At 41.7% G+C, this 18,094-nt stretch overlaps 1 protein-coding gene across 1 annotated transcript in view; it reads left to right on the forward strand.

Annotated features, from left to right (window-relative positions):
* The window catches only part of ABCA4 (ATP-binding cassette, sub-family A (ABC1), member 4), a gene marked incomplete at its 5' end in the record, with an annotated part of 210,699 nt that overhangs the window by 161,681 nt on the left and 30,924 nt on the right, over positions 1-18,094 (forward strand). The window contains 5 exon segments of the mRNA XM_006831046.1: positions 8,110-8,360; positions 10,797-10,921; positions 11,345-11,443; positions 12,503-12,689; positions 16,585-16,679. Coding sequence (XP_006831109.1) covers positions 8,110-8,360; positions 10,797-10,921; positions 11,345-11,443; positions 12,503-12,689; positions 16,585-16,679 — 757 coding nt within the window.

The raw sequence follows: 18,094 nt of genomic DNA on the forward strand, positions 1-18,094 counted from the left end.
TCTTATCAGCTGGACGCTTCACTCTCCACTCTAGTCCTCTGTGGCTATGTCACTGACTCTGGGCCCAAGAGTCCCCAGGTCTTGCCACACTGCTAATGCCTGTCAAATTCTTAACACAGTTTTTGATCCCTGATTAAGGTCTAGCAATATTTTAGTCTCAATTTTTATAAATCATCTCTTACCTCAAACTTGTATAGTGTTTTATGCTTTACAAAGCACTTAATATCCACTGTCTTATTTGATTGATTGTCACCATACTTTCATGGAGTCCTGGATAAGCATTGGACTATTAACCGCAAGGTCAGTAGTTCAAATCCACCAGGTGCTTCTTGGAAATCCTTTACAGGATCATTATGAGTCAGAACCAACTCAATGGCACTTAACTACAACATAATCTCATGAGGAGCCCCCTGGATGGTACAATTGCAAATGCTGTTTGTGTTCAGCTGTTCACCAAAAGGTTGAATTAGATGTTTAAACACACCCAGAGACACCTTAGAAAAATAGTCCTGGTGATCTACTTCTGAAAAATTAGTAATTGAAAACGTTATAGATTTACAGTTCTACTCTGATACACATGGCGTCATCATGAGTTGAAATTGACGCTATAGCAACTTGTTTGTTTATATAATTTCATGAGGCAAATAGGACAAGGATCTACTTCATTGTGAGGTACTGAGTCTCAGAGAGATTGAATGACTTCCCTAAAGCTGTGCATGCTCCTGGGTCTTATTTCAGAGTCTTAACTCTCACATCTAGGATCTTAGATTCTAAACCCTCACTGCTTTTCTTGGGGTGACTAACTTCTCCAGGTGGCCAAGTTTATTTGTTTGGGATTCTTTCAGGTTTAGAGGCTGATATTTTCTTTTCTCCAAATTATGAGGGAGACTTCCCATTGGGTCACACATGGTCTGGCACCAAGAAGATCAACGTCACAGCTGAAAAATGCCTCATACCAGTGACCACTAGAAAAACATCATAAAACCAGGCACAAGTCAGCGATGCTGAACAGACCAGGCCAGGATCTTGAACTCTGATCTCTATGGGACCACCCAGGGAGGAAGCAAAGGTTACAGGTTAGAGATGAGATCATCCAGCAAAGAGAAGATGTATCAGGGGTCCTACCAGAGGGAGAGCTGGTCACAGCAGAGATCAAATGTAAGCCCAGACCAGGGAAGAAAGACTAGAGAACTGGAATTTTGGAACTGGACAGGTAGAACACCTGCTTTTCCACCCTTTTGATTGCAGGGGCTTGGCAGGGGTTACATATCACCAGGGCCCTGGCATCACAGGCTGGTACAACATAGGTGACCATGAATGTTAGATGGAAGGATGACTGAGTTGACCTAACTCACTTTGCAGCTGCCTGTGTCCTGGGGGACTTGATGTGAGTGTAGGCTGAGCAAGTAATCTGAGAAACTGGACTATCTGAAGAGGAATATAAAATCAGGATAGAAAGAAGAGTCCTTAACAACCTGCAATATGCAGATGATGCAACCTCACTTGCTGAAAGTTAAGAGGACTTGAAGCACTTACTGATGAAGCTCAAAGACTACATACAACCTTCAGTATGGATTAAACCTCAACATACAGAAAACAGAAATCCTCACAATTGAGCCAATAAGCAACATCATAATAAATGGAAAAAATATTGAAATTGTCAAGGATTTCATTTTACTTAGATTCATGGTCAATGCCTATGGAAGCAGAAGTCAAGAAAGCAAATGACTAGGAGGCAGCTTTAAGTGGCAGCATAGTCAGGTGCCTCATAACATCACTCTTACAACAAAGACCAGAGAAAACAATTGAATAGGATAAAGATGACAACTTTGGAACCCTGAGCATCAAAGGCAATGCTGAGTAATTGGACTGAGTGCCAAGTGGAAGGAGAGACTGTAAAAAAGTAGTGCACACAGAGAATTATGGGTCCCTGGTGCTTTGCCAACCAAACTTGCACAGATGGGAATGCTGAGACAAAACAAGCTATGTTCCTAGCCAAAGTCCCCCTCGCCTGGTACAGCCAAGCAAGAATGGCTCTACCCACATTCAGAGCCAGGCAGGAGTGCTCGCCTCCATGCTAAAGTTAGATACACTCACCACATCCCCAGAGCACTCGTTCTGGAGGCCTGCACAGTTGTGGTGTTCACCTGACCCCCATCCTTATGCATCTCCCCTCACCCTCCACATGATCATGGTCCAGCAGTACCCACCACTGCCCCACTCCCAGACCAGCAGAACCCACCCCTTCATTCACATTGGAGACCAAGAGATTGGCAGCACTCACTTCACCTGGCCCCAAGTGCTGGGGGCTTACAGAACAGAAGTGCTCAGTCAAGTGCCCACCTGCCCACACCTGGAGCCCATGAACTAGAAATCTTTGCTCTTTAACACTTTTAAAAAGTCTTTTGCTGCAGACTTGCCTCATGTAACCCATCGTTTAATTTCTTGACTGCTGCTTCCATAAGTGTTGATTGTGGATCCAAGCAAAATGAACTCTTTGACAATTTCATTCTTTAGAGACAATGCTAGGGGCCATACTATAAAGCTTAAATAGAAAAATAAACATAACTAAAAATGTACAAGCGACAGAAATTGAACTAGATAAATGGTGGCAGTGGTTATGTGCCATGGAGTCGGTTCTGACTCACAGCGACCCTGTACAGGGTTTCCGAGGCTGTAAATCTTTACAGGAGCAGAAAGCCTCAACTTTCTCCCGTGGAACTGCTGGTAGTTTCAAATTGCTAAACTTGAGGTCAGAAGTTAAAAATTAAATACTTATGCTCACCAAAAGTCTTCTTCAAAAGAAAAGAGAACAGCCTACAAAGAAGACTAGTTAATACCACTATTACTCATATTTATGCACTAACCACTAAAGCCAATGATGAAATTGAAGAATTATACCAATTTCAACAGTCTGAAATTGGTCAAACATGCAATCAAGATGCACTGAAAACTATTGGTGATTGAAATGCAGAGGTTGGAAACAAAGGTGGAAAATAAGGCTTGGTGATGGAAATGATGTTGGAGATTGCATGACAGAATTTTACAAAATCAACGACTTATTCACCACAAATACCTTTTCCCAACAACATACACAGTGACTATATATGTGGACTTCACCAGATGGCATACACAGGAATCAAACTGATATCATCTGCCAAAATAAGGCCACTGACAGACTATGGAACAGATCAGCAATTGTTCATGCTAAATTGAAGAAAATTAAAACAAGCCTCTGAGAGTCACAATATGACCTAAAGCTTATTTTGACAAAACATGATCACCTGAATTTAGAGACCAGAATCTCAAGAATAAATTTGATGCTTTAGGCATTAATTACCAAAGACTAGAGGAGTTGTGGGATGACATCAAGAATATCAGACATGGCCACAGAGGACTAGAGCAGAGAGTGAAGCATCCAGCTGATATGAAGTGAGGGGAGATGCACAAGAACACCCATACTTGCAGATAATACCCACCTGACCTGGCTTCAATGGCTGGATGATCAGAACTTGACTAAAAGAAGAAAGAAGAGGGGAAAAAAAAAAGAGTAGCCTGCTACAATTTGATGAACTTTACCTATATTTATGGATGTAGTAGCTTTAAAAAGGGAACAAATCTTTATAGCAATGATCACTCCCACCCCCTCAGTACACTGGGTTGACAGGGATGGGGAACATAGACATTGACTACCCAAATTGGGGGGAACTATAAAGGCAAGAAGTGACTGGCTTACAAGCTTTCAAGAGGGAGGCTAGTTCCAGACGGGGTGGGGAAAGGTAGAATCACCACTGAACGACTTATAATCCGTTGGGACCGGGCTGGCAAAAGGAAATGGTGATAAGACTCTCATGGTGCAATAGTGAATAATTGCCATCAGGACTGACTGTGAGTCTAGGAAATATAGCAGTAGATGTTTTTTTGACAAAAGGAGGAGAGTGATTGATTTTGCAGCCCAGGAGCGGAGGTCCCTGGGATCATCAAGTGAGAAGAACAGAGAACAGGACCCTACCCAGAGAGGCAGTGATGCCAGGGATGGAGACAGAGACGATAGAGTGGCTGGGGACACTGGACTCAGGGAGGGAGAAGGGCTGTGTGCTGGCAGCTGGGGGGCGGGCCTGTGTTGTACCTTTTGGGGTTATTTGATGATGCATGGAGGGGATTATAATCATTGCAGTGAATTGAAATATGATAGGATGAGTGTAAAGCTGATGTTCTCCCATGTAAATCTCATAATAAAAACTTTGAAAAAAGAATGTCAGAGAAGAAGAAAGCAAAAGGTCATTAAAAGACAGGAAAAAAAGAAAGGATCAAAATGGATGTCAAAAGAGACTCTGAAACTTGCTCTTGAGCATCAAGAAGCCAAAGCAACTGGAAGAAATGATGAAGTAAAAGAGCTGAACAGAGCATTTCACTGGGCATCTAGAGAAGATAAAGTATTATAATGAAATGTGCGAAGACCTGGAGTTCAAAACCCAAAAGGGAAGAACATGCTCAGCATTTCTCAAGTTGAAAGAACAGAAGAAAAATTCAGACCTCGGATTGCAATATTGAAGGATTCAATGAGCAAAGTCTTAACTGATGCAGTAAACATCAAAAGAAGATGGGAAAAATACAGTCATTGTGCCAAAAAGAACTGGCTGACATTCAGCCATTGCAAAAGATGTCCTATGATCAAGAACCAAGGTTCACTGAAGACATTGGCAAGGCCAAGTTTCCAAGAACTGATGGAATACAAATTGAAATGTTTTAACGAACAGTTGCAGCACTGAAGGCACTATACCAAGAAATTGGAAGACAGCTACCTGGCCAACCAATTAGAAGAGATCCATGTTTGTACCTATTCCAAAGGCTACCCAACGGAGTGGGGAAATCATCTAACAATATGCTTATTATCGCATGCAAGTAATTTATTTTCTGAAGATAATTAAAAAACAGTTGCAGCAGTACATCGACAGGGAACTGCCAGAAATTCAAGGCAGATTCAGATGAGGATGTGTAACAAGGAGTATTGTTGCTACAATTGAGTAGATCTTAGCTGAAAGGAGAAAATACTCAAAAGATGTTTACTTATGCTTTATTGATTATGTAAAGGCATTCGATTATAGATCTTAAAAAACTATAGATAATATTGCAAAGAATGCGTACTCAAGAACACTTCACTGTCCTCATGAAGAATCTGTACATCAACCAAGAGGCAGTGTTTCAGACAGAACAAGGGGATACTGAGTGGTTTAGAATAAGGGAAAGATGTGCGTCATGGTTATATCCTTTAACCATACTTACTGGATCTGTATGATGAGCAAATAATCCAAGAAGCAGTATTACATGAAGAAGAACATTGCATCAGGATTGAAAGAAGACCTGCTAACAACCTGTGACATGCAAAGGACACAACCTCGCTTGCTCAAAGCAGAGGAGTTAAAATACTTACTGATGAAAATGAAAGACCACAGCCTTGAGTATGGATTGTACCTTAATGTAAAGAAAACAAAAATCCTCACAACTGGACCAATAAATAACATCATGATAAATGGAGAAAAGCTTAAAGTTGTTAAAGACCTCATTTTGCTTGGATCAACCATCAACGCTCATGGAAGCAGCAGTCAAGATATCAAAAGATATATTGCATTAGGCAAATCTGCCTTTTTAAAGTGCTCAAATGCAAAGATGTCAGTTTGAAAACTAAGTTGTGCTGACCCAAACCGTATTTTCAATAACCTCATATGTATGTGAAAGGTGGAAAATGAATAAAGTAGACCTTAGAAGAATTGAAGTATTTGAATCATGGTGTTGACAAAAACATTGACAGTACCACAGACTGCCAGAACAAACAAATCTGTCTTGGAAGTACAGTCAGAATGTTCCTTGGAAGCAAGGGTAGTGACAATTCATCTCTCGTATTTTGGACACGTTCTCAGGAGGACCCAGTCCCTGAAGAAGGACATCATGCTTGACAAAATGGAGGGTCAGAGAACAAGAGAAAGACCCTCAGTGAGATGGACTGACATGGCAGCAGTAATGGGCTCAAACATAGAAATAATTGTAAGGATAGTGCAGGACTGTGCAGTGTTTCAGTCTGTTGCGCATAAGGTCGCTATGACTCAGAATCAACTAGATGACACTTAACAGCAACAACAGCAAAGATATAACTATTAGTCTCTTCCTGTCTGGAGGAAAGGACAGTGAAGACAACCAAAGACTCAAGGGAGCAATTAGCTCAAAGGAAAAATGGGCCACATAAGCCACAGCCTACACAACCCAAGACCAGAGGACTAGGAAGCTATTGATCACTCTGACTAGAATCACAACAGAGTCTTGGACAAAATGGGAGAACATTTTTGAACAAAAAAATCTAATTCACAAAAAAGACCAGACTTATTGGTCTTTAGGGACTGATGGAACCACCCTAAGACACCCTCTTGACCTGGAAGTAAAGCAATTCCCAAATAATTGTGGTATTAGCTTTCAGCCAAACAATAGACAAGCCCATAATATAAACAATAACACCAAAGAGGGATGTATTCCTTAGAACAATCAATTATACAAGATCAAAAGGACATTTATCCAAAAGCAAAGATGACAAGATAGGAGAGAGCAGAAATTCAGACAAAAGGACACAGGGAATCTAGGGTGGAAATAGGAAGAATGCTGACACATTGTGGGTAATGCACCTATGCCATGGAAGACTTTATGTACAAACTGTTTAATGAAAAACTAATTTGCTCTGTAAACTTTCATCTATGGCACAATAAAAAATAAACTTAAAGGAGCAATCAGATGGTATATTGCATTGGGCAAATCTGGTGCAAAAGACCACTTTAAAAGTGATAAAATGGAAAAAGGACACTTAGACCCAAGGCATAGTGTTTTTAATCACCTCATATTCATGTGAAAGCTAAACAATGAATAAGGAATATAGAAAAGAGTTGATGCCTTTAAATTATGGTAGTGATGAAGAATGTTGAAAGTACCATGGACTTTCAGAAGAACAAACAAATCTGTTCTGGCAAAAGTACAGTCAGAATGATTCTTAGAAATGAGGATGGTGAGACTTTGTCTCACGTACTTTGGACGTGTTGTCAGGGGCAACCAGTCCCTGGAGAAGGATGTCATATTTATAAAGTGGAGGGTCGGCAAAAAAGAGGAAGGCGTATTTTGATTTCCACAGTGGCTACAATAATGGGCTCAAATGTAGTGACGATTGTGAGGCTACCACATGTCCAGGCCGTGTTTTATTCTATAGGATCCCTATGAGTCAACACGGACTCAACAGCACTTAAAATAATAGCAAGAAGAAGTAGGTGGGCACCGATCAGCATTCTCTAGGCCATCCCACTTTGCTTGGTGATAGATGTTCTCCACATGAACATTAATTGGTGGGGTTAAATCATAGCCACAACATAACCAACAACTTACAGTGGTTTATGAAGCATGTTCACAGATGTTATCTCATTTAATCTTCATAACACGCCTGTCAGATGGCCTCATTTTCATCTTAGGGATGAAAAAATCAGATTCAGATGGGTTAACTCACTCCCCCAACTGTATGCTTCCAATAATAAAGAGCATCCACAAGGCCAGGTCTCTGAGCTAAGTTCACAACTCTTTCTGTCATTTTTCAGACATCTCTAAAAGCTCAGAAAGAACCAAGTTAACTTTGAATTTGAATTTTTTAAAAGTTAACAGGCATTGTGTCAATATAATTTTTGTAAAAATTTTGAAATAATACAAAAAGGCTAAAGTTTTACTTCCTACCCCATACTTACTTTACGCAGCTTTACCTCCCCAACTCTAGTAACAGTTGTGTGCGTTCTTTCAGCGCTTTGCAGTTACATATGTATGTACCTAAAATACCATTTTTCTTTGCATATGATATTTATTTTCTAACATATGATCTTGTTCATATTTTTACTTAGTTATATGTTTAACACCTTTTTTTGTGCTAAAGTACTTAAATCTATCTTTAAGAGAATTAATGTACCTGAATGGGTGTTTTATTGCAGATTTCAATGAAGGGAGGACCAATGTTAGAAGAAACACCATATGATATCCAGGCTGTTAATGGGGAGTATTTTCCTAAATTACTAATTCAATCTCCCAAAACAGGTGGTACTCAGCAGGAAGGAGGAAACATCAGTCTCCAACACCCCTGTTTGGGTCCCAGACCAATTCCTCAGGACTCTGACAGCTGCTCCACGGAGCCAGTGCCTTGCCTGGAAGACCAGCCTCGCCCAGAGCCAGAGGCCCACAGTGCCTCACTCAACACAGGAGTGTGGCTTATGCTCCAGCACTTGCAGGCCCTGCTGGTCAAGAGGTTCCACCATACCACACGAAGCCACAAAGCCTTTCTGGCTCAGGTCTTCCTATGGGTCTTGGTTGTGCTCCTTGCCTGTGTCTGTCATGTGCACTCCTGACCTGCCCATCCTCATCTTTCTCCTACACTTTGTTTCGTCCTTGCCAAGACTTTATTTTGCCTCTTAGTAACACAAAGCGTTTTTAAAAAACTTTTTATTGTGAATTTAATGAAGGTTTATAGAGCAGATCATCAGTTTTACATTAAACAAATCATATACTTTGCTTCTTTACATGGTTTCAATCCCCTCCATGCACCAACAGTTGACAGCATTTACCTCTATTCACTTTAACCACTGCATTCCTCCCTGGGTCTCCTGCCACCCCATCTTTCGTCTGCCAACCTCCCTCCAGTTGTATATTGTCTGCCCCATCACCCATGTCAATGTGTGTCTACCCTCTAGTGCATGAATCATTTCCTCCTTCCCCCAAAACTCTTCCCCCCCCCCACTTCTTTTTGATGTACAAAAGAAACAAAAACAAAAAAGCATGCAGGAATATGTAATCATTTAAACAACCAAAGGGCACATTTGGAAAGCTAGTCTCCTGGCCACCAGCACACAGTGTTTCTCTTTCCATGAGTCTAGAGTCCTCAACTGCTCAATCTCTCCATGCTATCACCTCTGCCTCCATCTCTGGTGTCCTTGCTTCTCTGGCTAGGGTCCCATGTTCCACTCATGCTCTTCTCTCTTGATAGTCCTAGGGTCCTCTCTTCCTGGAATGTAAGATTAACTACTCCCCCTGTTTGTTAGAAAACTTCTACCTTTACAGTTTTGACTATTGCAAATAGGTATGATAACAATTACTCATTATTGAATCAAATGAATCTTATCCCCATCTCCACAACCGTCTAGACATGAGGAAAACTATTCAGTGGGGATTCTACCTTCCCCTACACACTTTGAAACTAAACTCCCTCTTGAAAACTTATAAGCCAGTCACTTCATGCCTTTATAATTTGCACCCCCTCCCCTATTTTAGGTAACCAGTGTCTAAGTTGCTTGTCCATATCAACTCTGTATCCTCTGTACAGAGGGGATAGGTTTGATCCTTGATGTGAAGACTCCTTCCCTGTTGGTTGGTATTTTGAGCTACTACATCCATAAGTATAGGTCAAGTTCATCAAATTGTTGCAATTTACACTTGTTTCCTTTATCAAATTTCTTTATCTTCCTCTAGTCAAGTTCTGATCATCACACCATCAAAGCTAGGTCAAATGGGTACTATCTGCAAGTTTGGGCGTTCTTGTGCATCTCCCCTCACTTCATATCAGCTGGACGTTTCACTCTCATCTCTAACCCTCTGTGGTTAGGACCTTGTCCATGGGCTCATGAATCCCCAGGTCTCACCACACTTCGGACCAACCAGCTCTTCCTCTTCTCTCTCTCATCTCAAGGTCAACAAGAGTCTATGGAACATGGTTGAACTCAGCCCACATCTTCATTGCTGCCTTTCCCCCACTTCCACTCACCAGTAAATCAATGTGGTCCCTAACAAGCTTACATGCCTGTTCATTTGTTTGTTCCCTTTGAGTTTCAGTCATGGAGAGGGGTTTGTCCTGAAGGGACATGATTGCTTGCCTTGATGGCTCCCCAGAGAACAGCTTACTTGTTCTTGTAGTAGTAGCCAGTCAGATTGCCATTTTTGTTTTGGATTTTTACTGCTGGTCTTCTCTTCCTCTAGCCGCTCTGGGACAAAGCTTCTTTCTATGTATTTTTGTTGCTGTTCAGTGCCATCAAGTGGGTTCCAACTCAAAGTAACCCTGTATGGGGTTTCTGAGGAGCAGCTGGTTGTTTTGAACTGCTGATCTTGTGGTTCAAAGTCCAGTGCTGATCTTACATTCTTACCAAGAATGTACGTACTAGGCTTCACCAAATTAAGAAAATGAGTACTAGTGAATATGCTAATATTGTTTCTTTGATTTTTACAGCGAAAGCTAAAGTCATGTTTCATTCATTTTTAAGGTCACGGTCCATTTTTTCTTTTGATGTTTTTCATTCAGAATTAAAAAGAGAGAAAGCAAGAACTGTAGTCCAGACAGCAGTGAATAATGTCCTTGTTCTTTGAACTGCCTTTTAACCACTGCCTGAACATTGGCCTACCTTCAGAGTCTTCATGTTACCAGAGCATTGCATTTTCCTCTATACTGCCTGCCTATACTATTTTGTTCACACAATTTCCCCTGCCTATAACATTCCCCAAAAGACAGATTTGCTTCACCTGAGCCTAGTTATGAGGCTGCAGGATAAGTGTTTAAAAGACTGTGTGTGTGTTTGTGTGTTTTTTTGTGTGTTTACTATCACACATCACAGCCCATGTTCCCACATCTACTTGACTTGTTCAGGAGAACTTCTGCGAGGACTGTGAGCCAATTGCTGCCTGGCTCATCCATGCTAGACAGAATGAGAAACACTTACTCAATGGAGTAAGATTTCCTACAGATTGTTCTCCCAGCAACTTTCATGTCATTGGCTCTGATGCTATCTATCATTGTCCCTCCTTTTGGTGAATACCCCGCTTTGACCCTTCACCCCTGGATATATTGGCAGCAGTACACCTTCTTCAGGTACATAGACTTGTCCCCAGAGATCATCAGCACCTTTTGGACTCCAGGACTCCCACTCCTCAGGACATTCACCAGAAAGGTAGAGGTCCTCAGAAAGGAAGTTAATATGCTTTCCACACCCTGGGAAGGTGATCCTCAGTGGACAGCCAGAATTGTTTGAGGTTGAGAAACGAAAGTAAAATGCAGGGGAGTGGAATGAAGCTACGGCTTTAAGAGGCAAAGACAGGCTACGCCATTGAAGCACTGGGTGTGCTCTGGATAGCGACCTCATTCCCATTCTGTATTGTTTCTACAGTCCCAGTGCTGTATCTCATGCCTGAGACATGGCAGTCCTTCGATAAACATTTGTTGAGTTGCATATTGACTACTTATGTTCACTCTTAGTCACATATCCATTGAGTAAGCGTTTCTCATTCTGTCTAGCATGGATGAGCCAGGCAGCGATTGGCTCGCGGTCCTTGCAGAAGTTCTCCTGAACAAGTCAAGCTTTGGCAACTGCTGCCTGAAGGAAAGGCGGCTGCCATAAGTTCCTGATCATTCCTGCCCCCTGGGATCCCAGAGACCCTGCTAGGTTGGAGAGGCCCCAGCACAACCCTGCTTTGTATTACACGAATCACTTCCACATCTATAGCAGCTCTTTCTCAGTTTCTTATTCCACAGTCATGGTGCAAAGTTCACTCCCTAGAAAGCCCTGCATGATTGGACAGCTCTGTCTTTCTATGGAGGCCTGGTGTGGTGCTGTAGGATAAGCACTGTACTGCAAGGTTGGTGTGAACCCCAAGATTGCAGTTCAAACCCACCAGCCGCTCCTCAGAAACCCTATACAGGGTTGCTGTGAGTCAGAACCGACTTGTCAGCACTTAACAACAACAACATCTTTCTATATTCTCCGTAGAGAAACTTCTATATTGAGCTAACATATGCTTTCCCATAACTTATTTCAAATGAGTCCAAACAGGCAGGGAGTTGGGGAGATGTGCTATTGTATAATTGGACCTGTTGTGTTGGTGTTAAGTGTTGTCTAGTCAGTTCCGACTCATAGCGACCCTGTCTAACCACCGACCTTGCAGGTCAAACCAAACCTTGCAGTCTAGCACCACACCAGGCCTCCATAATTGGGCCAAGAATGGCATTAATTCTGTCTATATCCAACTGTCGATTGTTGTTACAAGTGTAGAGAAGGGAATTAAAGAGGGCAGTTATAATCTACAGGGGATCCTAAAAATCCAATATAGCTTTAACTTCTTTTCTCATCCAATCTTTTTCAGACCTATTGACAAAGACCAAAATAGACTAATTTCAGACCTCTCTTTTATTTGCTCTGTGTCTCCATAGCTGGAACCTCTAGAAGATCAAAAAAGAGAGAGAGAAAAAAGAGTTCACAAATGAGCTCATTATCCCCCAGGCTCACCTGGTCAGTCTGTAACGTCCTAGTCCTAATGTAACTAGAGCAGAAATGAACCTCCAAAAGTATAAGAAGAAAACACAGTTGGATGAGAAGGAGGGAGTTAAACACTATTTCTCATTTCTGTGGATTTTGGTCTCTTTGGGGACTGATTGTGAAATATTTTCTTCCATTAGGGAATATCTTTGTGGCAACTCAACCCCCTGGAAGACTCCCTCTGTGTCCCTAAACATCTTCCATCTGTTCCAGAAACAGAAGTGGACAGCAGACAACCCCTCACCTTCCTGCGAGTGCAGCACCAGGGAGAAGCTGACCATACTCCCCGAGTGCCCAGAGGGGACTGGGGGTCTCCCACCCCCTCAGGTACCTCCAACCCTGTTTCAGGAATCTATTGTTGCTGTTGTTAGTCACTTGTTGAGTCCACTCCAACTCTTGGTGACCCCATGTATGACGAGTACAGCTGCATTCCACAGAGTTTTCAAGGCAGTGACTTTCAGAACCAGATCACCAGACCTGTCTTCCGAGGGACCTCCAAGCTTTTGACCAGTAACTGGATGTTCAATTGTCTGCACCATCCAGGGACTCCTGGGAAACAAAAGGGAGTCCGGAATCTGCCTGAAACATCAGGGGTTTGGAGAAATAAACAATACCTCCTGAGTCTCTAGCCAACTTACATTTTAAATTAGTAGTTGAGTGAGGAACGAATGCTGGTTTCCTAAAGTCTTTGCACAAGAGCTTCCAGAGGGCCCTGCTGCTACCCCTTGGAGGAAGTTACTGACCAAAAGCTTCATTTTTCCATCAAACACTGTCTACTCAATCCAAGAAGAAACTGATTTACAGTAGTGCTTCCTTGGTTCAAGAAGCCCTGGCAGTGTAGTGGGTTACACATTGGGTTGCTAACTGAAAGGTTAGCAGTTTGAATCCACCAGCCACCCAGCAGGAGGTAGATGAGGCTTTTTGCTCCCATAAAGATTTATAGCCTCGGAAACCCTACCCAGGGTCTCTATGAGTCAGAATTGACTCAATGGCACACAGTAGCAGCCGCCCTAGATTTCTGGAGGAAAACTAGTAAGCCACCACAGCCAAGAGTCATGGAAAAAGCCAGAGCAGTTCCTGTAATTTTGACTAACTCCGGCATTTCCTCACTATTAGCCATGCCTCTTTTGGGAGCAAAATAGAATGTTGTATCTACACAGGAGCTGCTCTGCTTCACACACATTTATAGCACTGTAGGATCAGCGCTGGGTTGCTAACTACAAGGTCAGCAGTTCAAACCCACCAACTGCTCCTTGGAAACCCTATACTGAGTTGTATGAGTTGGAACCAATTCAACAGCACTTAACAACAAAAAATCCCACTCACTGGTGCTGTAGGACTGGGATTGTAAGCACTGAACTTCTAACTGAAAGGTTGATGGTTCAAACTCATCAGTTGCTCCTCAGAAACCACACACAGGGTCACTATGAGTCGGAACTGACTCTACGGTACATAACAACAATCTCCCTCAGCCAAGCACACACTCAGCCTGAAATAAGTCCAAGGGTCTGGGCTTGGTACTGACACAACAAATTGTCCTAATTTCGGAAAGTGAAAGTGGTGGATGCCATTTTCTATAAGTTCCTGCTCTAATATTCTTCAAATTGTAGTAAGGTCTGAATTGGAAATGTTCCATCCCTGAGTTAAAATATTTTATTGTTGTTACATGCCTTCGAGTAGGTTCCAACTCTTAGCGGCCATGTATAGGGTTTCTGAGGAGTGGCTGATGAGCTTAAACAGCCAACCTTGTGGTTCAAACTGACTTTACAGTCCAGTGCATTAACCCACAGTGCCACACCAGAACTCCGAGTTGTATACATGGGGATAAAGCTATAGAAGTATTTTATTTGGCAACATAGCTAGAAAAAAAAAAAGATGTTTTATCATAAACTGTCCCCTTCATCAGCAACTGTTCCAACCTGAATTCCACCAGGGGAACTTGGCATTTTCCTGGCTGCTATGGTCAGCTGGAAGAGCAGGGAGAAAAGAGTAAGAGTTATGGAGATGAATAATACCTAAGTGGCAGGTCTACCACTTAGCTCTTGTAACCAGTGCAAGTTAGTTAACCTTTCTGCGCTTCAGTTTCTCAGTCTCTAAATTAGAGTAACAATTCCTTTTTCATCAGGATATTAGGATTAAATAAGATAATGCATTTCGATCATTTAATACAATGCAGGGCACATAGTAGACATGCAACACATGTTGGTTCTCCTCCTAGTATGAGAGACACAAAGTGCACAGAAGAGCAGGAATAAAATGAGAACAAGGGAAAGGTATTAAAATTATAAGGATGGTGTATGCTGGCGGTAGTGCGGAGACACCAAAAATTCTCCTAGCTTCTTCTGGTTGGCAACCGTGCCAGGGTGAGTGCTTTTGCCCGCTGTCAATGACTGACAATTTGGTTACAGCGATGTGTGATTCTAAATTTAAAGTAATATTGCCATCTGGTGGCCAAACTCATGGACTTTTGAATTCTCTAGTCTTTGGACTGAACTAGCTTACAGCAGTAAGCCTCCATGGCACTCAGCGATAGCAGCAGATGAAGAGTCCTGGTGGTATAATGGTTAAGCACTAGTGGAAAACTTAACAATTCTAACCCACCCAAAGGCATCTTGGAAGATAGGTCTAGCAATCTGCTTCCAAAAGGTGACAGCCTTGAAAACACTGTAAAAAGCATTTCTACTCTGCATACAGGGGTCACCATGAGTTGTAATTAACTCAATGGTTAATGGCAACAAACAACATTGGGTGATGAAAATGGTCAACATACCTAGTTGCTAACCTAAAGGTTGGAGGTTCAAATCCACCCAGTGCTTTGTTGGAGGAAGATCTACTTGAAAATGAAAATTCAGCCATTGAAAACCCTGTGAGGCACAGTTCTCTGTGCACATCAGGACATCACAAATCAGAATCAAGTCAAGGGCAGCTGTTAGTCCTGGATGTGTGTTTTTAAATTGATTTGTAAATTGTAAAGCATGGCTGGAATTCTAAAATCTGTGTCACAAATACATCTATTGTGTCTCAGTTGTATACCAGCTATTATTCTGGGTTCTGGGGACACAAGAATCAACAAGTCAGGGAAACCCTCTGCCCTCACAGAGTTTATGTTGTTCTGGAGTCACATATAAAAACAAGTTAACAGATTCTTTTGAAAAAAAATTTCACATGGAGATGTTCTACGAACATAATAAAATGGTATGGAGTTCTAATAGCAAGTGACTTAAAATACCTCTCTGAGGAGTAAAATGCGGACTGACACTTGAATGATAAGGAGCTTGCCCTGAGACTCTGCTGGTGGAATATTCCACTCAGAGCTACAAGTTCAAGGCCAATGCAGAATGAAAGGTGTCTATATGAGAAATAGAGGAGGATGGGGTGAGGACAAGAGAGGGAGAAGAGGATGAGGTAAGGGTGGGTGTGAAAAGAGGGAAAGAGTGAGGGGAAGTTGGGGGGTGAGGGGAAGCTGGGAGAGGAAGAGGAGAGAATAGAGTGTGAAGGGAGAGTGGCATCAGGTGAGCTCAGACAAGGAGGCAGGGCCAGATCCTGGTGGCCTAATCCCCATACTCATTGTCACTGAGTAGATTCCAAGGTATAACAACCCTACTGGACAGAGTAGAACAGTGCCACAGGGTTTCCAAGGTGGTAATCAATACCAGAGCAGAGTGCAACATCATTCTCCTGTGTTTAGTGCGTTCAAATGGCCAACCTTTCAGTTATCAGCCATGCACTTAACCACTGTACCACCAGAGCTCCTTGGGGCCCAATAGACTCTTGTAATGAGTTTCGGCTTGATCCTAAGGTTTATTGGCATGCTTTAAGTAAGGTTATTGGGGTGTTCTGATATACATTTTCAAAGCTCAATCTGGTTGATTGATGGAGAATGGATTGTGGTGGGCCAAGAGTAGAACCAGGAAACCAGTTTGTGAGTTTCTATAGAGATCCTGGTAAAATAGAGATGGTGGTGGCTGGGCATAAGGTAGTAGTAGCTGAAATGGAGCAAAGTAAATGGATTAGAGATTTATTTTGAAATTTGAGCCACCAATTGTTGTAAGTGGATTGGTAAACAGAGCCACCCGAGACATCTGCTGCATCACCAGAGAGATGCCAGTGCTTTATTCATTGTTTCACTAGCAATTGGAAGGATAAATAATTTGCAAGAATTGTTTCTCAAACTTTAAGGCCTCAGCTTTTGAATTAATTAACATGGGTCTCATTGCCTCAGAGAACACAGCACAGCACTGAAATTCTCCAAGACCTTACCAACAGGAACATCTCTGACTTCTTGGTAAAGATGTACCCTGCTCTTATAAGAAACAGGTAAGAAAAGGCCCTTTTACACATGTATCCTTGCTCCCTGTAGAAAACACTACTAGAGACAGAAGATAATTTAGTATCAGGATTTACCAATGACCATGATCATAGACTTTTTCTATTGTTTGAGGCAAACTTTTTCAACAGAACAAGCAAGTGAGTGAAACAAAAGTTAAAAGCTACTTTAGACTCCCTTTGTTTGTTGTTTAAGGCAAGCAGTCTCAAAAATTAACCCATGCACAACATTATTAAAATTAAAAGCAGGAGCAGATGATTTTTCAATAATCCTATAAATAATCAATGCAGCTTCGTATTTAACTGGTTACAGAAAAAAGATAATTTGGAGGAAGAAGAAACGTAAAAAGGGAATGAGTAGAGGAAGAAGAGACAAGCAAGAGGGGAAAACAAGAAGAAAAAACTTAGAAAGAAAAAAAAAATAGAAAAGGGAACAAGATAGAAAAAAGTGAGATAATGTCTCAGTACAGCCAAGGACCAGGTTGATTACTCCTGTCACACTCAAACTGTGTACTCCCATCTGTCATCAATGCCCATGAAACTTACAAATGGACCAAAACTGACTTGTGGTTACCAGGGGTGAGCAGAGAGAAGGCATAAAGGATGGCTCTGAGCTACTGCTAAGGGGGGTAGAAAACTATGGAAACTTTTGTGGTACTAGTGGGAATGGATGCACCAGATGTAATTAATGTAATTAATGTAATTAATGTCACTGAATTGTATGTGTGAAAAATTATATATACAGATATATATGGCTTAACATCCCTTCAGGTAACATCCAACCACATATGTGTCCATTGTCTCAAAGGATTTTTTTTTAAGAGAATGCAGCTCTCTTTTTATTATTTCCTCCTAATGTTTGGTAGAGATTTGGAAGACAACTATCTGGCCGACTGATTGGAAGAGATCCATATATTTGTGCCCATTCCAAAGAGAGGTGACCTAATGGAATGCGGAAATCGTCAGACAATCTCTTTGCTATCCCATGCAAGCAAAGTTTTGCTAAAGGTAATACAAAAATGGCTACAATCAGACATTGACAGAGAACTTCAGGAGGTTCAAGCTGGATTCAGAAGAGGCTGTGGAACAAGGGATATCATTGCTGATGTCCAATGGATCTTGGCTGAAAGCAGAGAATATCAGAAAGATGTTTTACCTGTGCTTTATTGACTACACAAAGACTTTTGATTGTGTGGGTCATGACAAGCTATGGACAACATTGAGAAGTATGAGTATTCCTGAACACTTAATTGAACTCATGCGGAATCTGTACCTGGATCAAGAGGCAGTTGTTCAAACAGAACACGGGAACAGTCAATGTTTTAAAATTAAAAAAGTTGTGCGACAAGGTTGTATTCTTTCACCATACTTATTCAACCTGTATGCTGAGCAAATAATCTGAGAAG

The sequence above is a fragment of the Chrysochloris asiatica genome, unplaced genomic scaffold, assembly GCF_000296735.1.
Source record: "Chrysochloris asiatica unplaced genomic scaffold, ChrAsi1.0 scaffold00002, whole genome shotgun sequence".
Lineage (NCBI taxonomy): Eukaryota > Metazoa > Chordata > Mammalia > Afrosoricida > Chrysochloridae > Chrysochloris > Chrysochloris asiatica.